The sequence below is a fragment of the Cornus florida genome, unplaced genomic scaffold (assembly GCF_030987335.1).
Source record: "Cornus florida cultivar Cherokee Brave unplaced genomic scaffold, ASM3098733v1 CherokeeBrave_3.0.0_Hap2_Chr11, whole genome shotgun sequence".
Classification (NCBI taxonomy): domain Eukaryota; kingdom Viridiplantae; phylum Streptophyta; class Magnoliopsida; order Cornales; family Cornaceae; genus Cornus; species Cornus florida.
Genome location: NW_026775581.1, coordinates 78661424 through 78688527, shown reverse-complemented (window position 1 = coordinate 78688527; position 27104 = coordinate 78661424). Strand labels below are relative to the sequence as shown.

The 27104-nt window shown below is 34.6% G+C and overlaps 2 protein-coding genes across 3 annotated transcripts; one reads left to right on the top strand and one right to left on the bottom strand.

Annotated features, from left to right (window-relative positions):
* The first annotated feature begins 384 nt into the window (after positions 1 to 384).
* LOC132284874 (uncharacterized) lies at positions 385 to 4335 on the top strand. The gene is made up of 3 exons (XM_059787003.1): positions 385 to 1330; positions 1412 to 1626; positions 3951 to 4335. The coding sequence occupies exons 1-3, from the start codon at positions 1000 to 1002 to the stop codon at positions 3960 to 3962; spliced, it is 558 nt and encodes a 185-aa protein (XP_059642986.1). The 5' UTR covers positions 385 to 999; the 3' UTR covers positions 3963 to 4335.
* A 1111-nt stretch (positions 4336 to 5446) lies between these two features.
* LOC132280846 (protein WVD2-like 6) lies at positions 5447 to 19010 on the bottom strand. 2 transcript variants are annotated; one of them, XM_059782605.1, is made up of 9 exons: positions 18715 to 19010; positions 17402 to 17675; positions 17020 to 17316; positions 16811 to 16875; positions 16550 to 16621; positions 15232 to 15328; positions 15021 to 15092; positions 14811 to 14921; positions 5447 to 6458 (listed from the first exon to the last, which is right to left on the bottom strand). In XM_059782605.1, exons 2-9 carry the CDS (start codon positions 17669 to 17671, stop codon positions 5955 to 5957), a joined length of 1488 nt encoding a protein of 495 aa, XP_059638588.1. In that variant the 5' UTR covers positions 17672 to 17675; positions 18715 to 19010; the 3' UTR covers positions 5447 to 5954. The 2 variants fall into 2 exon arrangements, with proteins under 2 accessions (XP_059638588.1, XP_059638587.1); XM_059782604.1 differs by having other exon boundaries at positions 15232 to 15331; positions 18715 to 19009.
* Between the last annotated feature and the right edge of the window lie 8094 nt (positions 19011 to 27104).

The following is a 27104-nucleotide window of genomic DNA, read 5'->3' as shown; positions in this document are numbered from 1 at the left end:
AATAGTCTGCATAATCAGTAATTAAATATATAAGACCCAGTTACATCATTTACAAATAAATAATAATAAAAAAAATTAACATAAAAAAAAAAAACAAATATTTGAACAGTCCATTTTACCTAAAGTTTATTTTTCTTACCTTAAAAAAATAAAAGATAGGGAATTCAAGTTTGCACAGGAAGGAGTGAAGAGAGATAGATGGATGAGAAAGTAAAAAAAAAAAATTGTATTATGATATCACATACTATTTTATTTTTTTACTAAAAACAAAATAATATTTTCTCATAATTTTTTTAAAAAAATCTCCTACTAATCAGGGATGGAAACTTGATTTTTCTTATTTTCTGTTCACTTTTCATAAAATTTTCTGTCTAACCAAATAAACCCTTCAAAATTTTCCTTTTATTTTCCTCTCTGGCTATTTCTATCTAACCAAACTGTGCGTAAAATTTTGAAAGCCTGCTTCTCTTTTTCCTTAGCAGCCATTAACGGGTGAGAACTCTCCGATCTATCTATAGGTCCCTCTCACTGACACTCGGCCGGTCACCCTCTCATATCGCCGACCAACCATTGTGACGACGGACGGTACTATCTCGTTCTCTGATATGTCTCTCTCTATATATTGTTCTCACCATTCATGGCTTCTTTATTATTATTATTATTATTATTATTAATTTTTTTTTTATACACAAAATTAGTGGTAATTTTTATGCATTGGATACTTGTTTAGATATGGACAATAAATATTCAGTGTCGGGGTGGTTGGTGAACACACCGTACCAGTTCGGTTACTCGTTCACAGACGGCATTATTAGCCGGGAAATATCACTGATAAATTATGATGAGAAAGGGAAGGATAATCAGAATGCAGCACTTAGGGATTTTGACAAGACGAGGCTGTTAAAATCAGAGTTTGTGTTGGATTTTCATTTTATAAACTCCAAAGGAACTTCCTCTGTGGTAGTGGCCGACAAATTTGATTAAACCCTCTGCACTTGGATGGAAAGGAAGAAGAAGCTGTATAAACAATTACCCAAACAAGAACAGAACTGGCCCAACTGGTGGAGCAGTATAGAATCAGAATTTAGGGCAATCTTCGCCGATGTGTGCAATGGATTGAAACTTTTGTTCAATAGGGATTTTGTTCACGGAAACCTCATTAATGATGGCGTTGTGATTACAAGAAACACCACAAGTGAGATCATAAACACCATAGAAAACACAATGTGCGGCATTATACAAGAGTTTGACTTTGGAGAAGGACGTGCCCTTATTACAAGATTAGAGATTCGAGAGGAAATACGCGCCAAGCTGCTTCTTTCAAGAGCAGGTAAATGAAAAGAAGACCCAATGCTTCTTTTTACTTATTTTTTATTTATTTATTTATTGTGTTGTGCTGTGTCTCGTCTAGGTGATGGTTTTCGTTTGAGAGGAGCAACTAAAGATATCCAAGATTTGCATTTGCTAATGATGGATGTTTTAACTGTGTCTGGTGACATTGCTAAGCACACGGTTAGGGCTGGATTGCCCAAGGCTTTGGAGTTAATTCTCGGTTCTCCTGATAATATTACACCAATTTCATTCCAACATTTTCTACGGATTTTGGTAGGATTGTGTTCTGCATTGGTAAGCTTTTTACCAACCCTTTTATATAGTTAGTAATAAAATAGTTTTGCAATGATTGGTTAAAGTTTGATTGTGAATTGTCAATTATCTCTTCTTGTTGTGCGTTGTTGGTTGCTTATTGACTAGTTCAAATGGAAATTGAATGCTAAGGCATGGATATCTTATCGAGTTGTGTGGGTGTGTTAGGAGATTCTCACTTCTTGACAACGTCTTGACACAATTTTAACATGGTTTTTAATTTAAAACTATAATTTTTACTTTTAAACTTGCCCCCCTTGGACCTCTGATAACATTGGGCTGATAACACACACACACACTCTTTCTTGTCCTACCTTGAGCAGCATATGACCTCTCCTTCCCATCCCTCTATCATTCTATGCTCTTTCTCATCCTCTCTAGAAAGTTTAGAAAACGAGGGTTGCTATTGCTCCTCTTTCTCATCATCGGACCTCAACTTGGCACATATCCATGAAGGCGTCAGTTCTCCATCGTTGTCCTGGCGGTGCAAAATTGATGTGGCACCATTAATCGTGTGTTATATATATGTATGCGTCGAGTGTTTAAGGCTTCTTTGTGTTGCCAAACAAGTTCTCATGTGGGTTTCTGGTATCAAATTATGACTATATTCTAACTTAAAGTACTTCCTTGGTATTATAATTCCCTTATCCATCACTTACTCTTTATCAATTTTAATGGTATTCTTGAATCTAGAGCAAAGTATATACTTTAAAACCTTAGAAAATGGGGCACACACTAGTGGTTTACGTTTAATTCAAAGCATTTACACCAAGTATGATGACAATTGGATATGATTTTTATTTTTTTTATACTTGAATCATATCCAACAGTCTTCATGCTTGGTGTGACCAACGGGCTAATGGCCTAACAATATCAGACCCCTACTTTCCAAAGGGAGGTCAGGAGTTCAAGTCTCAGTGGAAGCGTGTGTGTGTGTGAGAGTACCAACTAAGGGAAAAAAAAAAAAAAAAAAATTCATGCTTAATACCGCAGATTTTTTTATTTATTTAGGCTTTAATCTTGAATAATGATTTGATTTTGGTTATACTAGGGACCATGTTTTGTTAATTTAGGAGTTGGAAGTTATCTGTTGGAGAGTTGAGGTCTTGGTGTGATTTATTAGTTAGTAGGGTGATTAAAGTATTTATGGAGGGGCTTTTGTGCATTCTATTTGGTGGAGTTAATGTGATTTTTGAGACCTCATTAGGTAGGTTTCCTAAACATTTTCAACTATTTGAAATTGCTCTATTTCTTTAAAAAAAATTAGAGGGTTTACAACAATGTTTCTCTTTATGTGTAATATGGGATTATGTTGTCAAAATATTTTGTTGAACATGGAAATAGTTGAAGGAGTTGTTAATCTTAAAATGAACCCTTGTGGGAAAATTTAACTTTGGTTTTAGGGCTGAATTTTCTATATTTTGACTTGCTATTTGTCAATGAGATTTTGGTATATTAAAGTATGTTTATAGTTTATAGTTTTTTTTAGCTCAAAAGTGCTGAGTTTTGAATTTATCGTAGATTTTTGAAATTGAAGATAATTTGCTGACAGAAGAACTGTTTAAAGAGTAGAATTTTCTTACTGTTTTCCTTCAAAACGGACTCAATTGATAAAGGTACTTATTAAGGTAAATTGTTGAAGTCAAAATATAGTGTTTAAGCTTTCAAATGATTCTTGTTTCTTGCAAATTGAGTTAGAATTCTATTTTTGGTGAACGTTTAAAGAAAGCAAGTTTTTTGCTGAAAATCTGTGAAAGCTTTGGACAGTAGTAGTACCTTTAAAGAAATCCCTACGGTGTGTTTTTGAAACTGAGATTTGGGATAATGAAAATGGACTTAAATGAGATTTATCAAGAATTTTGTTTTACCAAGAAACATGGAGTATTTAATATTTAATGATTTTTCTTATGAATTACTGATGTTGGAAGAACAGAATGTACCGCAATAATTGAATATTGTTTCTTTCCTTTGGAGTTGGATTTGGAAAGCTGGGCTTTGATGCTCTGAGAAATTGTTGTCGGGTATATTGTTAGTAAAATGCATTCTTTCCTATTGAAAAGGAAATATGGAAATTATGGGCTGACTTCTTTGAATTATTGCGGTTTTAAGAAAATGATGTTAATATCTTACTACGGACTGAACTCAGAAATGAAGTTTGGAAGTGATGCTAATTGAAGTGCCATTATTTATTTAAATATATTCTGGTGTCTGATTCCGATTGTTCAGTTCATTTTCTGAAATTGTTCTGCATTTGCCAACAAACATAGGAAACCTACTGAGCCTTTCTTTTACAAAAACATTTTCAGGTCCTAACCTGAGCAAGGCCCGGAGAAGAAATGAAGTTGCCATGGAGTTTTCTGGAGACTTGGCTTGCAGTATGGGTTATCTTCCATTTTGAGGCTGTTATATATTGACCGGAGAGTTTTTGGATCATCACTTTGTGACCGTGTGTTTATTATCTTAAAATGTAATGTGAGACTTTGAATCATGTACACAGTATGGGGCTCTGTTCAATTTGGTGCCTACTGATTTAAAATGGGCTTCGCTTGGAATGGTTGGAGATGTTTTCTATCATTTTATTAGAATATTGTTTTTTTTTTTATGATTCGAACGAGTGCGGTGGCATTTAACACCCATATAGCTCATATAATTCCCAATAGGTTTTGAAAATCCTCCTAACATTTATTATAGGGACAAATAAGGATCTCCCGTCAATTAGCCGTTAATGGGTGATAAAATACTAAAATGTTCTTTGTACAATTAAAAATAAATAAATAAATAAAAATTCAGTTAATGTAAAATTACTATTATATCTTTTATTTTTGAGATTTATATACAGAAGGGAAGGGCGTTTTGAGAATCAATAAAGGGTAATTTTGATATTTATTAAATTTAATCAATCATGTGACAGACACATGTTTTTTTAACAATGCATTTCAAACGCTAAAAGTCCTTTATAACATTTTTAAATTTTTGAGGGAATTATAAATCCAAAGTAAAAAGGGTGTTATTTGCTGAAAAAGTAAACTTTAGGGGTTTTTTAGATACTTAGTCCCAAATTTTATTAAGGTTATTTTAGATTTTATATATATAAAAATTTGATCAAAATTGACTATCAATGAACAATTTACAATTTTTAAATGTTAGGGAGTTATATTCAAGTACTACTAAACTGGAGGTATTTTTTTGCACAATTTTTTTTTACTTTACCAAATTAAAATTAATTAAGTTTGCAACCTCGCAAGTCTCTTGTCTAAATAGAATAACATAGTAAAAAATAAATAAATAACAATAATAATAATGTACCCTACTAGATGGTGTTAGAGAAGAACAAAATGAAACAGAGTGCTCTTGCTTGATTCTAATTGGATTTAAAACACATGGGGACCATCTAGTTCTTTTTTTTCTTTTTTCTTTTTTTTGACAGAACATGGACCATCCACTTGGAAAAGTTCCGAACTGCTTAAATTTTAGTATTATTTGCAACCCAAAAAAAACAAAAAAACCACCCATTTTGCTTTTAGCTTTAGCCCTGAACCAAATTTCATGTCCTCCTGTCAAATTATTGTTAAAAAAATAGTGATTTAATAATCATTTGAGATCACTTTGATAAAAATAAAAAACTAAAAACTAAAAATAAAATAAAATAAAAACATGTGAGATACATCTGTGATGCCATAAAGCTTTCTATCATGGTGCTATCTGCCATTCTTTACATTTCTTTTTAGCTCTCTGCTTGACCTGATCATAGTTGATTTTCTCTTCCTCTATATTCTGAGAAGCCAAATATTATAGAAAGAAATGAAAGAAACTAAACAACTCAGAATGGATTTTAACAAACATATATCAAGTCTCAATTACAGTAATAAACAATACCCATTTTTCATGTCTTCACAGACAATACAAATCCCAATACTTCCATCATCAACTAACCTTACATTTTTCCCAAAAATGATTATACAATTTTTTTTTCTCTTTTTTAACATGTTTTAAAAAAAACAACTGAATCATCATATTTTAACATATATTAGGACATTAGGATAAACAACGCGAAGATTTATCATACAAACAATGCAGATAGAGGACTGCAGATTCCCAAATGACCAAACCAGCAATCTTGAAGCAAGCACACATTGAATGGCCAACCACCTTGCTGCTGACCATGGACAAGACACCAAAACAAGCCTTCTTACAAAATCCTTCATGCCTTTTGGCAACATTCAAGTCTTATTCACAACTCATCTATTATTTTAGGTGAGTATGGAATCGAGGGCATGATAAATACATGTTTAGTTCCAATGCCGTCGTGTTTAATTCTCCAAAGCAATGGGTTCCTGCACAGATGTTGTCTGGACATGGTCTTCCACTATAGGCACACTCTCTAAATTGTTCTGAATTTGGTTTGGCTCAGCAGTTGGAACTGACTCCTGCTCCAGAGCATGACAAGCATCTCCTTCCGTTTCATTGGATATGGTGGTTTCAAGAGATGCAACTCCTTTTGTGTCATCGGACGAGGTGGATTTATGAGATTTGGCTGCATTCGTTTTTTGGGATAAGGTGGTGTTGCGAGATCCAGCTTCATTAGTATCATTGGATAAATTCGTTTTCTCAGAAGGAAGCTTGGGAAGGGAATTGCGTTGAGGCTTTTTAACACGGACAGGGGAAGGTCCTTTGTTGGGGTTACTTTGAGTTGCTGCCTCATCCAAACTTAACCGACCAGATTGACAGTTGCAGCCACTGTTTCCTTCAGAGTCTCTGGTGTGTGAGCACTTTTTTCGGCCAAGCTTTGGAGATATAGCTCTGGTTGGAGGTATCTGCATCACACCACGCACCAAGGTCAAAGCAATTCTGATTTTAAATCCTTTATATATATATATACACATATATATAAAGTACCTCATGACATGCTCACCAAAGAATTAGAAACAAATAGGCAGGAATGATTAAAAAGAATAATCTACATAACATGGTGGAATACCCAGTCAAAGAACAGAATAGAAGAACCCTGAAGGACCTTAACACAGAAAGGAATGACTTTGTACCACGTTCATTTAGCTCACAACACTATCTTAGATTCTTACAAATTTACTCAAAAAAAGAAAACCTCAACAATTAGTCAATGTCAAACCTTCAAGCTAAAGGTACTTTGAGAAATACTGAAATTCAACAGATGCCCGAGTTTGTAACTTTACCTGTCAGATAATTAGAAATTTTTTTGCACAAATGTACAATAAAATACTCGAAGTTCATTGCCAAGAAGATGATAATTTTTTTTAATAAGTCATTGCCAAGAAGATGATAATCAAGACAAAAATAGATCATTATACAATCAAGACCCATTTAAGGGTTGAAATCACAGTTGTGAGATTTTCCTCTTCTTCACTAGGCATCCAAATGAAGCATAATAGTAGCGTCAGACAAAAAATCACAAGCTGGCATGGAAATGGTACTACTGTGGGAGAATAGAATAGTACAGAAGTCTCTGAAAACTCAATTGTGTATTAGAACATAAAGAAATGGTTAAACTGCCAGTAAATAACTGACTTGGAATAAGAAGCTTCTAAGCTAGAGAGAGAGTTTTCAGGTACAAAAGAAACTTGTAAATTGGAGAGCGGAAACTAAAGGATAACCTAACAACAAAGTCTAAACCATTATACTGCAAAAAATGAAAAAAAAAAAATCTGAGATTCATCCAGCTGAGTGTTCTCACTTGTCAACAAGAAAATGTGTCTCATGATAAAGTGCTTCCCAACTCAAACACAGCTGAGATTCCTGCCATTTTGGAATTATCATTTTTTTTGATTTACAAATACAAAATACAAATGATTGTCATTTGACTGATCATCGAGAAGACTTAAAAGTTTCAATACGGATACATTTGATGTAATAATGGCTAGTGACTGAATATGAGAAACCATGTGTGGGGATCTGCTAGAGCCAAAAAAAAAAAAAAAAAATGGAAAGGAGGGGAGGGAAGGGGCTTGTGGGGTTGAAGAAGTGGAAATTTTCAATTCATATCAATTGTTTCAATGCAAAAACAATTCATAACCAACCTATCCAAAATAACAAGCCAGTCTTCACATTCCTATCTGAAAAAAAGGGGGAAACCCTCAATGAACCATAATCAACGTGAAAGGACAGACAACCACAAAATACACTCAGACGTACAGTAAACTTCCTACAATAAAAAGAAAAAATTACAGAAACAGATATCTACTATTCCAGAAGCCCTGTAAGTTTGTTATTTATTGTCACCTTTTCATACCAAGTATTAAATATTTAATATTTTAGCTTCTTCGAAAAAATTTAATATTTAATAATTTAGCTTCTTCGAAAAACTTTAAAACAAAGGCAGATTGACCCTGAAGTATTACTCTGCATACTGAACCCCCTCTAGAAAACCAACCGGAAGAGAAAAGAGCCCATCGTAAACCAAAAGTTGTAACAATGACTCACCTGGAACAGTCCTAAATCCCAAGACAGCCAATCATGCAACCTTCAAAAGTAGTCCAAGCACCATGGGAACACCATAGTCCAAGACTCGACCACACCGTATATATCAATCAAACTGTTTTTATGGTTCCATCTTGCCCAATATTATGACATGTCAGCTGTTTGTGGCTGTATCTACCAATACGTCACTGTGGTGGTGGTTGAATTGCATGTGAAACTATATTAGTTTCAAATTTTTAACATGCAATTTGTTAGAATGTTATATATATATATATGTTGGGCCATTATGTAATTACATTCTGTTAGTAGGGCCCTTGTGTTATTTAGGTAACTTGTATCCCTTATATAAGCCTATATAGGCTTATTAGGTTTGTCTATGTGTGAGTGTGATATAGAACAAGTTCTCTCTCTCTCTCTCTCTGTCTCTCATGATAAACAACATGGAATCAGAGCGCTACGAATTCATGGGTGTGAGGGTCTGTAATTGTGTGGTTTAAGATCGGAATTACGATCGGAATCGCGATTGTGGTGTTGGTGTTTCGTTTGTCGCCGGCAGCTCCTCGTTCACTGTCATCGGATCTACATCATCATTCGTCGTCGTCAGATCTGCATCGTTCGTCATCGTCGTTGCCGGCAGCTTCTTGTTTTGGTTATCAGCGAGCTCGTCATCAAATCTGGTATCAGATCTGCCGTCTTGATTTACAGAGGAGAGATTCGTCGAATTTTTTGTTTTGGCCAGAAGTTGCAAAGGTAGCTGTCTCTTGATTCGGCCGTTGCTTGTGCCTGGGTCGCCATTGTCTCCGCTACTTTGTTCACCGGCGTTTGTGAAGGTGTGAAGAAGAAGACCCTTGTTTGGCTACACTGTTATGCTATTCCAATCCTGGTTTACTAAACCTGGATAGCCCAGATCTGGCCCGATAGCCCAGATCCGGACCGTTTGGCCAGATCCGGCCCGTTTGCCAAGATCCGGCCCGTTTGTTCAGATCCGGCCCATTTGCCAGGTTCGGCCAGAATACCAATTCTGTATTTTTTTTTCCTTCTCTGTTTTGCTGAGTACAACATGGCATCCAGTTCAGATTTGTTTTCTCCCACCTCTGGTCTTCATTCTCCCATGACTTCTGTTAAACTCAATGGGAAGAATTACATACTGTGGGCTAAATCTGTTAAAATTTTTCTCAAAGGTAGAGGTCTCGGTACTCATTTGACTAAAGAGAAACTCACGGAAACTGATGCTTCTTTTTATGCATGGGAAAAGGAAGATGCTCAGATCATCTCTGTGATGATAAATAGTATTGAACCCCAAATCAGTACAACTTTACTTTATTTGGATACTGCCAAGGAGATATGGGACAGATTGCAGCAACTGTATTCTGGAACAGGTAATATCACTCGTGTTTATGAGCTCTGTAAGCAGTATTTCAATCTTGAACAAGGTAATCACAGTATAGAAGAGTATTATTCCAAAGTTATGGGAGTTTGTGAGGAGCTGAATATGTACTGCTGATGTTCGAAGTATGCAACAACAACGTGATGACTTTAATGTTGTCTGTTTTCTTACTGGTTTGTCATCAGCTTATGAGTCTTTTCGTTCACAGATTATGGGCAATCCCACACTTCCATCTCTTGCTGAAGTATTTTCTAGACTTCAGCGCGCTACACTTGTCAGTGGTACTTCAACTTTGAATACTGGGCAGAGTGGTGAGCGTTCAGCATTAATCGTTTCAAAGGGTGAAAATACTGCTTTTTGTGGCGGTCGTGGGGGGCTCTCCACACGTGGCGGTCGTGATTCACGGGGAGGACGTGGCCGTGGCAGGGAATTACAAAAATGTACTCATTGTGGCCTTTCTAATCATACTGTGAATTTTTGTTGAGATCTTCATGACAAACCATCTAGTTATGCAAATCAAATTTCCTCCTCTCCGAATGATGTTGCTTCTGGATCTTATAATGTAGCTGAATCACATACGGTCCCTGTCCCACGTGACGAGTATACTCAGTTTTTGTCTTATAAGCAAGCATCTAATTCATCTTCCACAGCTACTTTTGCCCAGTCAGCTACTGCACACACGTCTATTGTCTTCCACTCGCAGTCCTTGGATCATAGACACTGGAGCATCCGATCATATGACTGGATGTTCTTCTCTTTTGTCTGATTTTACTTCTATACCTCCTTCTCAAAAAGTTACCCTTGCTAACGGTTCCTCCACTAAGGTTTCAGGTTTAGGGACAACTCAACTTAGTGATTCCTTGTCTCTCTCGTCTATTTTATATGTTCCTTAGTTTCCCTTTAATTTAATGTCTGTCAGTAAGCTTACTAAATCTCTTCAGTGCTCTGTTACATTTTATCCTACTTTTTGTGTGTTTCAGGATCTCAAGACGAAGAAGATGATTGGTACGGGGTATGAAGTTGGTGGCTTATATTACTTTGATGTGGCACCTTATCCTGTGCTTCTTCAGTCTTCTCTGTCTCCATTCCAGTGGCACTATCGTCTTGGTCACCCGTCACTTCAAGTTTTGCAGCGTCAAGTTCCTAGTCTTACTAATTTGAAATTCTTGTCATGTGAAGTTTGTCAACTTAGTAAGCACCATTGCGTGACTTTCAAGTCTAGGGTTAATAATCGTGTCTCTAGTCCTTTTCATTTGATTCATTCAGATGTATGGGGTCCAATAAAGCATTCTTCAATCAATAAATTTCATTATTTTGTGACATTTGTGGATGATTATTCTCGCCTGACTTGGTTGTTTTTGATGAAAGATCGTTCTGAGTTATTTTTAATTTTTCAAAAATTTCGAAAAGAAATCAAAACTCAGTTTGGCTGTCCAATTCGTATTTTACGTTCTGATAATGCTAAGGAATATTCTTCAACACCCTTTGATACATATCTTAGTGATAAAGGAATTCTTCATCAAAATTCATGTGTTTATACTCCTCAACAAAATGGAGTTGCAGAACGTAAGAATCGACACCTATTAGAAGTAACCCGTGCTCTTTTGTTTCATATGCGCATGCCTAAACGGTTTTGGGGTGATGCTGTTCTTACTGCCTGTCATCTAATTAACCATATGCCGTCATCTGTATTAGATGGCAAATCTCCACATTTTATATTATTTCCTGATTCTCCTTCGTTTTCTCTTACTCCTAGAGTTTTTGGATGTGTATGTTATGTCCACAATCTTGGTCCTGGTTTTGATAAACTTGATCCATGTGCCACAAAATGTGTATTTCTTGGATACTCTCGTTCCCATAAAGGTTATCGCTGCTATAATCCTGTTTCTCAACGGTACTTTATTAGCGCGGATGTGACCTTTTGTGAGTCCGTCCCATATATTTCAGATAGTGATTCAATTCTTGATATTACTCCTGAGTCGCCTCGTCCTGCAATTCCACTTCCCTCACTTTCTCTTCAACCTAGATCTCCTTTGCCTGCCCCATTACAGGTGTACACACGAAGACCAAAGCCATCTGTTGTCGTGCCTCCTCCATCGTCTTCAGAGTCTTTGGATCCAACACAGTCCACTGTGTCAAATTCATTGCCTATTGCACTTCGTAAAGGTACTCGCTCGTGTGTCACTAATCATCCCATTGCTCATTATGTCTCTTATAATTCCTTATCGCCATCCTTCTCATGTTTCTCCTCTCAATTGTCTACTACATTTGTTCCTAAGACTGTGCAGGATGCTTTGTCTGATTCGAGCTGGAGGAAAGCAATGCAAGATGAAATGGATGCTTTGCATCAAAATGGCACGTGGAATCTTGTTCCATTACCTCCAGGTGTCAAACCAGTTGGTTGTCGCTGGGTATACACTGTGAAGTATCTTCCAGATGGGTCCGTTGAGCATTTAAAAGCTCGTCTTGTTGCCAAAGGTTATACCCAGACTTATGGTATTGACTATGATGAGACATTTGTCCCTGTTGCTAAGATTTCTTCTATTCGTGTTTTGATTTCTCTTGCTGCTAATAGACATTGGCCACTGTTTCAGTTAGACGTTAAAAATGCTTTTTTGCATGATGACTTAGCCGAAGAGGTTTATAGAGCAACCACCTAGGATTGTTGCTCAGGGGGAGTATCTTCACACTATTTGTCGCCTTAAAAAGGCCTTATATGGATTGAAACAATCTCCATGGGCTTGGTTTGGAAAATTCTCTGAGGCGGCATTAAAATTTGGTCTTAACAGATGTCAGACTGACCATTCGGTATTTCACCAGCGCACTAAAGTTGGCTTCATCTTTCTTGTGGTATATGTAGATGATATTGTGATCACAGGTGATGATTCTGAAGGGATTGCTAAATTGAAGTTGTTTCTGTAATATCGATTCCACACTAAAGACTTGGGTAAACTTAGGTATTTCTTGGGTATTGAAGTTGCTAGATCCAAGAAAGGTAAAAGTTTATCCCAACGAAAATATGTGTTGGATTTATTAGAAGAAACAGGTATTTTAGGTGGTCGCCCGGTTGATGCTCCTATGGATTCGAATACAAAACTTGTGTCTGATGAGGGTGATCTATTTAATGATCCGGACAGATTTCGTCGTCTTATTGGGAAATTAATTTATCTCACTATCACTCGACCTGATATTTCATATGCAATTAGTGTTGTAAGTCAGTTCATGGGAGCTCCTAGAATGCCATATTGGATTGTTGTTCTTCGGATTATCCGATATCTCAAGCAAGCTCCAGGTGTTGGGTTACTATATAAATCAAATGGTCATCTCAGAGTGGAAGGTTTTACAGATGCCGACTGGGCTGGTTCTCCTTCAGATAGGAGATCTACTACAGGCTACTACACATTTGTAGGAGGAAATCTTGTTACATGGCGAAGTAAAAAGCAAACGGTGGTAGCTCGATCTAGTGCTGAAGCTGAGTATAGGGCAATGGCCCATACTACTAGTGAGTTGACCTGGATACAACATTTTCTAAAAGAACTTGGGTTGACAGTTGAAGCTCCTACTCCATTGTTCTGTGATAAACAAGCAGCAGTTCACATTGCCTCAAATCCTGTGTTTCATGAGAGGACTAAACATATTGAAGTTGATTGTCACTTCATTCGAGAAAAGATATTGCGTGGGAGCATCTCTACTCCATTCGTAAAGTCTGAAGATCAATTAGCTGATATGTTTACCAAAGTATTGGGTCCTAACCGGTTAAGAACTATCTGTTCCAAGCTGGGATTATTTGATATATATTCTCCAGCTTGAGGAGGAGTGTTAGAATGTTATATATATATGTTGGGCCATTATGTAATTACATTATGTTAGTAGGGCCCTTGTGTTATTTAGGTAACTTGTATCCCTTATATAAGCCTATATAGGCTTATTAGGTTTGTATATGTGTGAGTGTGATATAGAACAAGTTCTCTTTTTCTCTCTGTCTCTCATGATAAACAACACAATTCAACCACCACCACAGTGATGTATCCGTCGATACAGCCACAACAGCTGATATGTCATAATATTGGCCAAGACGGAACCATAAAAACAGTTTGGAACCTGGGTTATAAAACACTATCCCCCCAGCCTCGCCCCTTCTTTCTGTTTTGGGACAGAAACACCAGTTCCCTCCAACACAATCTAAGGGCTAGAACTAACTTCCAAATCTCAAGTTTCACAAAGTTTTGAGTCTAGTCTGGAATCAAAGCCTTTCAATAATTCAAATAATCAGCGAGTATTTCAACATTTTGGATTATTTTTTGTTTTCACTTAGATCTAACATAAAAATAGTATTTGATAACATTGATGTTAGATCTGTAAAAGTTATCTGTGGGTCATGCTCTGGAGCTTCTGATCTCCAAATTTTCTGATAGGACATTCTGGTGAGGATGTCCCAATCAAGTAGGTGTTAGTTCAACTACTAACTTTTATTTTATTTTACTTTTTGACATATATGAGAAACTTTAATTGGTTTATGGACGGACATGTGAATTCTGTTTCTCTTGTGACTTGTTTCTCTGTGTTTCTAAATTGTGTGTTAGTGTGTTTTGCCTGTCACTCATATTAAATCACCTCCAAATATTCAACAAAGTCCATTAGAACTTATTAGAGCCCATATTTATTAGATTCTAGAGTTGAAGGTGGCAAAACGGTGAAACTTAGGCCAAGGTCTGTGCGATCAAAAAATTTCACAACCGCAACAACTGGCACCATTTAGTAACCCATGTTACACCCTATTTATTACACTACAACCACGTTCGTGTTGGCAGCCACAACAACTCCTCTAACCTTGGGGCCACGGACACAAGTATATAGCTTTACACTTGTTTAGGTTTTATACTATCACAAACCATAAGAACAAATTTATGAAAAAAAAAAAAATGAAGCTAGTCTTACTAGTGTTTAAATGATTTCAACAGTACCACAAATTCATTCAAAGGCAGGAACAAAACATGTTTTTATAGAAGGATTGTCAATAAATTACTACTGAAATTGTCACTTACCAAATAAATAAAGAAACTACAATTTTCAACTTACCCAATATCAGTTTTGTGTTGGGCAGGATAAACAATCAACACTACTGTAATTATTATGGAAAAAATGGTAAAAAGAAACCCAACTACACATGCTAGAGAGGCCAGGAGACACAAAATAACTATCTTTCACTTGGCAGAGGGAGATGTGGCAGGCAGGTAACAAGACTGAAATGAAAAATGTGATGAAAAGAACAGAAATACAATTTTTTTTTTCTTGTTAACATGTGTGATAGTAAAAATAAAGCTACCTTCTTTAACTCTACTTTAGGAGGTGGAGGTTCCTGATAGAAGCTTGGCATTGGTGCAGCTTTGAAGGTCAAGCTCTTTCTCAACAATTTAATCTCAGCTTCTTGAGTTTCCTGTTTGACAAATGAAAAGGCCACTGATAAGAAACAAATGTAGGGACAAAACGCTGACCATTTTATTGATCCTGCCAAAAGCTTTTAAACTATTGACACCTTGGTTTTGGTTTGCAAGGTGGTCTTCTCTACTTCTTTCGCATGTATCTTTTCCTCAAGCTTAGAGTAAAACTGCTCAAAACAAAATAAATTGAATTGTCTCAAGTTCATGGTATAAATTCTGTTGGATGGAACCATATAAGAGTTGATGATGACTCAAAAGAAACATTTATCAAAAAAAAAAAGTTGATGACTCAAAAGAAACACTAACCTCTTTTCTTTTCTCAGCTCTTTCATTACACCTAAAACTGAAACCATAGGATGGAAGTGTACCCACTCTGCGGGGTTTAGCATCTCCTGCAGCGAGGCTTCTGTAAGTAGTTAAGGAGAAACCAAGGAACTCATAAAATATCAATGAGCTGAGTTAACCTTTCGTGTCATATAGGCAAGCAAGATTCAAAAACCCACCACTTCCGCTCCCACAAAAGAAGAGGAGTATTAATAGTCAAATAATAATAGTAGAAGTAGTCGATAAAGCACATATACTTTTATTAGGAGCACATACCAGTATTGTGTCCGTGTCAGATACCGACACTAAGGCACGGATCTACCAATAGCCAAGTGGGGGCGTCCTCCCCCACTGGAATTTCTTTTCTTTACACTACAACCTATAGTTTTTGTTAAAATCTAAAAACTGCCACTCGCTTAATTTTTGAAAATACTCCACTATATACTCGTCCCACTGATATTTTTTGGGTCTTAAAGAAATTAAAAGTAGTTGACTCTCTCATTTTCTCACTCTCTATGGCCCTACATCCATGGTAACCAACTCTCTCTCTCTCTGGTATCTGCCACTATAGAGATGGCATTTTTGAGATATTTGGTAAATAGATAATGATGCTATCATACGGCATTTTCAAAATATGAAAACTCATCGAGGATAATTTTATATGTACTCAATAAAAATATCAATTGATGTTATGCTCTTTTATTCAATATCATAGTTTGAAAAAAAATTATATTCTTGTTGCTCAAGGCCACCCCCGACATAATTTTCTAGCTTTGTTCCTGTCGACACTCCTCGGATACTTGCTGATACGTGTATGACACTTTCTAAACATCTCCAAAATTTGAAAATAATTGGTTTTCCTGACGCATATCCAGTACTTTTCAAATACTTTGGCCACTTGTCCAATACTTCTCAAATAGTTTTAGCACATATTTAATGAGTCTAGAACATTGAAATATAACCTTTTCACATATATCTTTCCAAGTATAATATCATAGTATAATAGTTTTAAAAAAAATTAATTTACAATTTTTCCATGCTATATACCTCTCAACTTTTAGTTTTTTTTCTTTTATAAGAAAATGTCAGTAACAATCTATAACATGACAAATACTTATTATTTTAAATTTATAATAGAAACATATATTTTACTTTTTTTATAAATATCTACATTAATATAATATAATTTAGTGTGTCCTTGCCATATCCATATGTTATTACTGTTTTTCAAGAATTTTCGTCTTTCCATATCAGTTTCCAGTGTCCATGTCCATGCTTCACAAAAAGTAGTAAAGGATACAAAGACGATTGTGTGCTTTCTTCAGCTTTATTTAGGGGGGCCTTCTGCAATGGCTTCAATTTTGTCTTATCCCTGTAGCAGGAAACTATAATTCACAAACTGCCGGGAAAAAAATGTTGAAATAGATATGCTTATATAGTATAAAAAACAGAGAAATGTACTCTCTCATACAAATTATAGATATTGGAGCTAACAGTCAAATGTATAGCACCATGGGATGGGAGGCAAGTAATAGTAATCATAAGTGCAAGAAGAACATACATAAGGCCTTCAGACTGTGTCACATTCACGGTAGACAATTCTGCATCAGACTTTCTGAATTGCTCCTAAAAACCAATACAGAATTACAAAGATAAATAAGAAAGAGCGGTGATGGTAATCAAAGAACAAAAGAAAGATAATATGCACCTGCACATCTATATATGACTATGCTAGCCATAAAAGAAAACAAAGGCAATATCAATTTTTACCTTGGAAGGATGAGCATTAATTAGAGATGCTGCTGGTTTTGAACTGCTGTCAACAACCTGCCCATCATTTAATGAACTGTTCTTTGCTCTTGGGGCAAAAGACTGCTTTGGGCATGAATTAGAAGCAGATTTTCCATTCGAAACAGCAGTTATCTCAACTTCTTTTCCATCTTTGCTCTTTTTCACCCGCGTGCTCGCAGCATGTTTGTGGCTCAACGGAATTTCACTCTTGGCCTTGCCTTGACCCTTTTGTGATTTGGGAAACTTTGAAACATCCAATTCTTTTACTCCAAATTCCTAGAAATATGATGGACATATGGGTGGGTCTAAACTCAAAATTGATTAAGTTATGAACCAAAAAAAGATATAAAGCTCCTCCTACCTTGGAAACACTCAAATCATTGCTCTTTATATGTGCAGTTGATCCCTCCGTGACTTCTTCAGTAGATGAGCTAATGATTCCACAATCTTCCAACCTGACAACAGTTTCTGAATTCCCTTTCAGCCCCACATTCTCTGTGCCACTTCTAAGGACCCCATTGACTTTGTCCAAAACAGTATCTTCCTCTCCAGAAACAGGAAGTTGTCCGCTAATACCATTTTCACGGACTGTTCCATTCACAAAAGCTGGTATAATTTTATCAGCATCCATCACACTGCAAATTATTAAAAGGGAGGTGACACATAGGACTACTAACTTAGAAAGTAAGGGAATTCAAAAATAATTCAGCCAACAAACTTCTGAAGAAAATCTAAACCTAAAAGGATTAGTTGGGTTTGAAAGAAACTAAAGGAAAGCCAATCCCTGCAATTTTAGGTTCATTTATGAAGCATACCCAATAAATTTCTTTCTTTTCCCATGTTATTTCTTGAACCAAAGAGGGCATAAACATAACCACCTTCTAAACTCTGACATGTGAAAACCCTTTAATCCATTTACTAACACTATAAAGAAAAGAAAAGAGGAAAAAAAAAAAAAAAAAATCATTGGAACTGTTCCATAATTATAAACATACGGTATTAGGAAAAAATGGATGTTACAAATGCTGGGAAATTATTATTTCATGACACGGTCACAGAAAAGTGAGAGCAACTCATTCGTGATTATTTCATTGATAATAGGAAAATTTTCAACTAGTTAAAAACCAAAATTTTCAATATTTGATTTTACTTTTTCTTTAAATCAAGAAAGCAAAGCATGCCTCAATAAAACCCAACGAATTATTTGGTTTAGAAATGAGGTTTTTACTCTTCAAAATTTATAATAATAATAAAAACATCAAATAAGAGACAAACAAAACAAAACAAACAAAACCTCATATAGAATCATATTCTCTCTCATTTTCCTCACTTTTCTCTGCAGCCAAACAAAACCTTCAGCAAAATCACCAACCCAGAAGCAGTCAAGGCAACAACCAATCACTTCATATAGAATCTGAAGTAAGAATCAAACTAAACAAATTGAAGAAGAACAGGCCAACAAAACCAAAACGAATATACTCACACAGATCGTTGAACCCATCAAAAGATCCACTATTCTGATTCTAAAAATCTACCCAAAATAGGATCTTCACACCAAAGACGGGGACATTTCCAAAGATTTAACAATCGCTTCACATTCATCTACAGTGCAAATAAATTGAATATACACACACATACATAGATATGCAAATTTTGGGGCATTTTTATGCTCACCTAGCAAAGCGTCCGACGATCAAAAAAATGCCATTAAAGAATGATGAGTTGAGTCTGAGAGATTGAACGAAAGAAACAGTAAATGGGTTCGAAGGATCTAATAATCTGGAGAGAAAAAAGGGTATCAATGAATCGAAAAAAACGAAATAGACGAAATGGGTTTGTGTTTTTTTTTCTTTTCTGAGTGTTAAATTTTGGGTTTTGAAATGCAAAGGCTCTTCGAAGCTCTTCTGTGCCAACCTTTCAAACTCGACTCCAGGTCACTCTCTGTTAAGAGAGAGAAACGGATGCGGTTAGAGAGAGAGATGAGATAGTGACGTACGGTTTTAGACAGACACGGTTGGTGAGAGATAGGTGATGATGGACGCTCTCGATCATGCCAGTTCAGCAATTGTGTGGGTCCGGATGACGTGGCAAGTAAGTTCAGGGACCTTTAACCTATGTGAGGTTAACACGCAGTCAATGACAATAATTTTCTTTCTTTTCTAATTTCTTTTAGTAATAAATTTAAATAATATTAGGAAGCTGATGCCTTTCAAACCTAACCCCTTTTTCTGTTAATTACACCCACCTATTCTAAATATAGCATAATTACATTGGCCTTTTCCATAAAAAAATCATTAAAACCGGTAAATCCACTGTACAATTTGATTTAGTTTTGTGATAGAATGATCTTGATTCTAAAATTAAAAAATCATTGATAACAATTAGATTCTAATTTGAAGTTCAAAAAAACTTGACCGTTGGTGATAATTTTTATATTTATATACATAAAAATAAAATAGTCAAATTAAATTGAAGTAAATCAGTTTGGTTTGGTTCGATATTATTAAATTCTTCTAGTACCATTAGTTCAATTTAATTTCAAAATCAGGCCAAACCGAAATGTGTGACGTTATAGAAATTAAGTCTATCAACTTTTTTTTCCTTTCATTTTTTGATAAATTATACTCATATTGGCCAGCATAGTTACATTGGTCTTTTATATGTTGGATGACGTTAAAGAGTAACTGTAATTTTATATATTTGTCATTAATGGTTTCTCCTATATGAGTTTAGTTTAAAAGTCGAATTAAAATGAAAAGACATCAACAAAATATGATGTTCTATGGTTTAACTTTCTTGATTTAAATTGTAAACTGATTTGTTTATTTAATTTTAAGATAAACTACCCTTACTCTGAATTATTTAATTTCCACTCTTATATTAAACTTGTTTAAAATTGTGATTACCCTGCGAAGAGTTGGTAAAAATATAAAGTTAGCAAATAAATAGAATGTCATTTTTGACCAATTGTGTTTAGTGCGCCAGAATGGAATGCAAGTGGGAATGAAATGAGAATGATGTAGAAATGAAATGATTATTCTATTCCACTGTTTTGAATGTAAACAGAGAATGGAATAACTATTCTCATTCCTGTATTTGGTTAGATCAAATAAAAAACCGAAACGGAATGATTTATAAATTAGTTTATCCAAAATACCCTTACTTGTAATATATTAGTTATATTAAAAATGAATGACATATTCTTATTATATAATAAAACTAACTTATACCAATTAATGCATTTTTATAAAATGCAAAAAAATACAATTATCTTATAATTTGTAATGTGTGTGTGTGTGTATATATATTCAAAAAATTACCTTATAAATGCAAGACAAGTGTATCACCTACTTGCCATAGTATCAAAGATGTAATAAATATTTGTTAAAAATGATTTAATATAGGTTTAAAAGAATTACTACTACTTGAAATAAATTTACACATTTGTATTACCTACTTGTCAATAAAATAGAAATAATCAAACCAAAATATCATACTTGGCCTACAATAACAAAAGATAAGAAGTTTTGTATTTCCTCTTTATATTTTAGTTGCTTGAAATTTCCAAAAAAAAAAAAAAAAGTTTTGTATTTAGCATAGAAGTTTGATTACAGGTATATATTTATAGATATTGGCATGTGGAAAATATATGATATACATATTATATATATATATATATATATATATATATAATGTGTATAGAACAAATTGCAAATAACAAACTGCAAAATAGAGAGCGATATATATATATATATATATATATATATATATATATATATTCCATGATATATAGCGTAGTGTGAAGAGAGAGAGAGGGTGTACGGTCACATAGTGAGAGAGGAGAGATGGAGAGAGAGTCTACCAAATCTGTATGAAAATAATGTGTATGGGTATTTTTGTCCTTGCATTTTATTATTTTAATTTAGTGGGAATGGAATGGTCATTCCACAAGTCCAGAAAAGGAATCGTCATTCCATCTAAAAGCTAGAATGGAGCATTCTAAAGAATGAACATTCCACTTTTAATGTGGCACACCAAACAAGAAAAAGGAAATCATAAACCGTTCCATTCCATCACACCAAACTACGCCTAGTTGCATTTGCTTATAAAGGTAAACATGGCTCGTTTGAGAGAAGTATTTGAATATATATTTTGTGCTTAAGGGAGGGTGGATTTGGCGCAATGATAAGATTATTCTATTATAGTTTAGAGATCGAAAGTTTGAAATAAGAAATACCCTATTCGCATGCAGAAGCAAGACTACATACACTTGATTCTCCCCAAATCCTACACCAACAGGAGTCTTATGCACACTATCCACGTAACTTAGGTCATGAGTTCTAAACAAGAAATACCCTCTTCGCACACATGTAAAGGTAAGACTACATACGTTTAAGTCTCCCTAAACCCTACACTAATGAGAGTCTCGTGCACTGCACCATCCATCTTGACTTAGATATCATGAGTTAATTTGAAACATGAAATACTCTCTTCGCATGCGGATGTTAGACTGAATACGCTCGACTCTCCCCAAACTCTACACCAATGAGAGTCTTGTGCTGTGCAATATCCCAAATTGTGCTTCGGTAACTTAATCTATATTTGGGCATTATCCAATGACTTAATTAGTTGAGTGTTTAGTTGTCTATGCAAATGTACTCGTGTTCGAGTCCCTCTTTTCCCTATTTATCTTGAAGAAAAAATGAGAGTCAGTTGAACGCTCATAGCGAGTGTGCTAGTGTTTGGGCCTTCTATATTGTGGATTGTTGACCTCAGGTGGCATTGTTGACCTCAGGTGGCCCAGGAGAGTTTAAGGCTTCTTTGCTGTCCTCAGGTGGCCCAGGAGAGTTTAAGGCTTCTTTGCTGCCCTTGTTTGTTGACTAGAAATTGTTACTATATTCTTTCAGTTGGTCAAACAGCTGCAATGTTGAACACCTAGGATCTGATGACCTCCTATACAAAATTTTATCTGTTTTCTGATGTGGCATTCTGTGGTCAACAAATTGCAACATATAGAACAAAAACTATGCTTTAAAATATGAATATCTTATATCGTAAATGGCAACACTCTCTCTCTCTCTCTCTCTCTCACACACACACACACACACAGGGGCACCCCAGTGGATGCTGCAGTGCCCTTCAGTGTCCAAGGCAATCTCTAAACATCCCACATTGAAGTGGTCATGGGGGATTGGACTAGACGGGTATAATATGCTGTGGGTTAGGGGTGCCCTAAACTTGTAGCTTGAGACCAAAAAGGTTCCATGTAAGACAGAAGTTGTAATAGACTAATAATACTAGTGTTCATTATTAAATACTACTACTAAATGACCGGTCAGTGTTCAAATACAGTGCTTGAAAAGTAAATTTTATTTTAAGACAAGAGTTATTGTTCTCGTACGAACCATCGTTATCTCTATTATCCAATAGGACCAATACCAATATATTGAACGTAACCCTATCCTCTTGTTGGACTTTTGCTTTCTTGGTGGACCACATTGATTAGTAACATGTCTCATCTCATTGTCACGGAGGTTTTAGGGGCAAATTTAGGATCTAGGGCTTGTTTGGTGTTCATCAAATAATTCAAGGTGGGTCACTCGATATACACTCTCGTGATATTATTACATTGTCCCGATTAATTGATGTTGGTTTTATTTTAATTTTTTTTTTTGGCTATGTATCAAAATTGATCAGAATTAATGATTTCGAAACTATATAATAATTTATCATTCACTCTGTATGCACATTAAGGATGCAATTGACTTTACCATTTAAATAATAGTGATGGTAATAATTAGTGATTGTATTAAAAAAGTTTCATTAGTTTCCGTGTAAAGAAAGAGTTGCAAGTGGAAGGGGTTGTGATGACAATGAAAATTCTTTGGGATTCGCTTTCAACATGAATTCATATGGACGAGGGAATCACTTAAAGTGGAAGTTGTTTTCTTGATTATGTTTGGCAAGAGGGAAATTCTTTTCCTTTGAAATGAGATTGAAAAAGACTGGAGTGTGGAATTCATTTTCCACTAGAAAATTGTCTCTTTCAAACAAATATCAAAATCCCTTACCCCACAAGGAGCATTAAACAAAGGTATATTTATCTTAGTGTGCCCCACCTCATCCCTTTTCATTGGCATTTGATAGGTGCCTTCCTCCTTTGATTTTATGAATATTATCCAAAGTAAGGATTATAAATTTATAATGTATGGTAAAAAAAAAAAATGTACTATAGTTTGTATGTATTGGACATTTGTTACTTTAAGTAAATTGGAGAGTTCAAAAATTTGAATATCAAATATGATTAATTGCAAAATTAGTGAACGATTAGCGACTTTTAGTTAGGTCATGTAAACAATAACTTAAACGATGTAAAATTTATAAATAAAAAAACAATGTTACGTTGTTACTCTAATGTAAAATGACCTATCAAAGTTAGTGTATTAATTTTTATATTTATTTTTTGTTTTGCATGGTTTTAGATATTGGTCATATTATGAGGCACAATTTGTATATATATAAAAAAAAAGTAGGAATAAGGTATTCATTTCTATGATTGAAAAATAAAAATAAAAACTAAAATGTGATTCTAATTGCATATACTTTTAGATATTTAGTCTTTATCTTAGTATTAAAGCAAACAAGGTTTTGCTTTCAAATATTATTTTCAATTAATAGCGACAATTTTACACCACTCAGATTGTTCAGTGTTCATTGGTTATGCAAATATACATATACCAGACACATACAATTATGTGATGCATGTATTTTGGAAGTTAGAAGAGGAATATTACAAACCAAAAGTGAATGCAACCATTAGCAAAGCATCTTTAAATATATATATATATATATATATATATATATAAGAAAAAAATAAAAGGGTTAAATTCTTTATTTATATTAAGTTTAGCTTCTTCTTTTTTTCTTTTCTTTTCTTTTTTTAAAAACAAATAATTATATGTTTAGTAACTTTAGTTTGGGTCACAAATTAATACGAGTAGTTTACAGGTCACGTATTAGAGGCATCACTATAAGGACCCTCTAGACTGTCCCTACTACTCCGTTGTGGTCCTGGACCGAATTATTGAAGTGAAATAATACCTTGAGAATGGACTGGCCAGCCTGGGCCCAGGGGGCATTTGCCCCCGGCCCCAGTAATGGCCCACTAGTTTTTATTTTATTTTGTGTATATAATTGGTAAAATTTTATAAGATATTTCCTATAAAAAATTTAATTTTTTTAATTAATTATTTATTTTCCTTCTTACTCTTAATGTTCTTCTTCAAATTTATTTTTATTCTCTTAAAAAAATGTTACATTCTCTATCTTCAACCAAAACCTACTTTTTCTCCTTCAAAGTTCTCTTATATATATATATATATTAAGGGTTAGAAAATTGTTTTTTTTAAAAATAAATGGCTTTTTTTAATTGAATTTTTAGAAAACAATTCTCCAAAATTATTTTTCTTTTTCATGGCAAGTATATTAGGGGTTGGAGGTGAGGGGGAAAATGTAAGGCTTGAATACGGTTCCAAACACAAGGAACAACCCAATCATTTGGGTAACACGACTTAGATTTTTATACAATTTTATTATTTTTAGTTCTTATAAAAGTTGATTAGAGAAAAGTGAATCAAACAAACCCTACTTAGTGATTTGTTACTATGCTAATGTTTTTCAAATATATATTGATTATTGGTTGTTGTCGCAGTGTTATGAATCAAATGTTTGACTTGAAAAAAAGTCGCATATTGATCCATACGCCACAAATGACACAATCAAGGGCTTATCTAGGCTTTAAAAAAAAAATTATAACTAGTATTAACCCACTCATAAATATTTTAGTTCACTCCATTAACAATTCTTGCCCTCGGACACACATAATTATATTATTAATAAAAATAAAATAAATTCCCACGTGCACCGACGACTAGTTGAGGACCATTTAGATAAGAACTGGTCCCATTTTGCAAACTAAAATATGTGGATTAAATGTCTTTTGGTATTATTATATACTATTAGATGGGTTTGCATTAAATCCACACAGAGACAAGGGTTGAGCTTGGGTTGTTTTAAAGGTTTAAGTCTCACTTGACCCGCAACCATACATACCTGGACACACACTGCTGATGTTACACTCTATTCTTACTATTTTTGGAAGGGAATTTTCAATAATACCCTCAATTTTATGTGTATTTATACTTAATTCCCTATATTTTACTATCTTTTCAAACTCCCCCTTGGCAAAATTTGAATATGTACTCTTTCATGTCATCAGGTTCTATATACCAAGAATGCAATTCCTCATGTCCTCTATCCAAGTCAATATGCTAGGCCGGTTCTTCAAGGAGCTTCTAAAGTGGTTGAAGATGAGAAACATTAAAATGAAAAACTAAGGCCATGTTTGGTTCAATATATATATTTTTTAGAAAAATTGTTCTCAAGAATTTATAAAATGAAAACTGTTTTCAGTTAATTATAAATTATAAAAGATAGTTCTTTAAAAATAGGTATTTTTTTTAATTGAGTTTTCATAAATTATCAACCAAACAGGTCCTGTGCAAATTTTTAACTTTCAGTTCTCATAAAACAATAAATTGTTCTAAAAAAAACTGTACCAAACATACCTAGTATTTCTTCTGACTCGGCACAATGGGACAACTCTATTGAGATTAATTCTGACATCTGCATGGTTTCAAATGTTCCATATATCAAAGTTTATCCTTAAGAAAGGCTTGATAGTGTCCCAAGTTCAATTGTGCACCTCATTCACTCCAACTCTATGATATTTGAAGAGAATATAGTAAGGGTGTGTTTGGTTGCATAAAATTATAATTGGTAGAATTTGAAAAAAAAAATTATTCAATTTTGTTTGTTGTTTTTATCAAATTTCACAAATTCCAATTCTATGCAACTGAACACACCCTTAATGCTCTTAGGTTGTATTCGGTTGCATGTAAATTAGAGCTTTGGAATAGGAATTCATGGAATGGGAGAAAAGCAACTCATAAAATTGCAAAACTCTCTCCAATTCCAATTCCAATTCCATACAACCGAACACAACCATAAAAAATTCAAATGAAAATGAAAATTTGAAATCCAGGCTAACGATATAATCTATGCTATGTTGCTATGTTGAGAGAGAAGTGTCAATACAGCCCGATATCCCATGGTCCAGCCCAATTTTTCCAGAACAAGAACCGGCCAGTCAGGCCTGGGCCTAACCCTCTAAGGCCCACTGCTGCATGAACTATACATATAATGCCACCTGGCCCGGTGAAGGCCCAATGTAGAAAATGGAAAAAGGTGCAGGCCTAGTTGGGAAATTCAACTTGTAGAGATAGAAAAGCCAATGATTGTTTGACTGCAATTTTTACTCTCTTTTTTTAAAACTATTTTTTTTTTTAATTTTTATATTCTTCTTATGAATTTGAAATTTCTTTGTTTATATAACTAAAGGTTTTTCTGGTTTTGAAATAGTTTGAAGCAGCATATATGATTATTGAAATGAAGAGTGTTTAAAAAGGCGCTATGATCTAATCACATTGTTGCAATGGACCACCACGTACACTTTATCTCTTTTTTGAGTGGGGTGTATAATGAGAAATTTGATTATATGGGTTGAATTTAGCTAAAATGGACTATTTGGCTATTCATTCCAACAATAATTAATGTTAAATTTTGTAAATCGAACACGTGTTCTAAAATTTTGATCAACTCACTTTAAAGGATAACTAAATATTAAAGAATTTGTTCCACATCATATGTAGATGGAAAGTACAACGCATATAAATAGATTGAGTTTTAATATCACCTAATAAATTAATTATTTTGGGTCGAGCCCATTATAGTTGGTATAGACTCAATTCATTGACGACGTTGGAGTTGTCCACCTGAATAGACACCAACGAGGGTGTCCCAAGACGGCTCTATCTTTATCTTCATTATGCCTACCTAGTCAAATAGGCATGGTTAATACCTGCTTATTTGGTCAAATCCGTGTTTTGAAAACTCAAAACATTATCGGTGGGTTTCATCCATAGCCACGGCATTAAGAAAGGTTG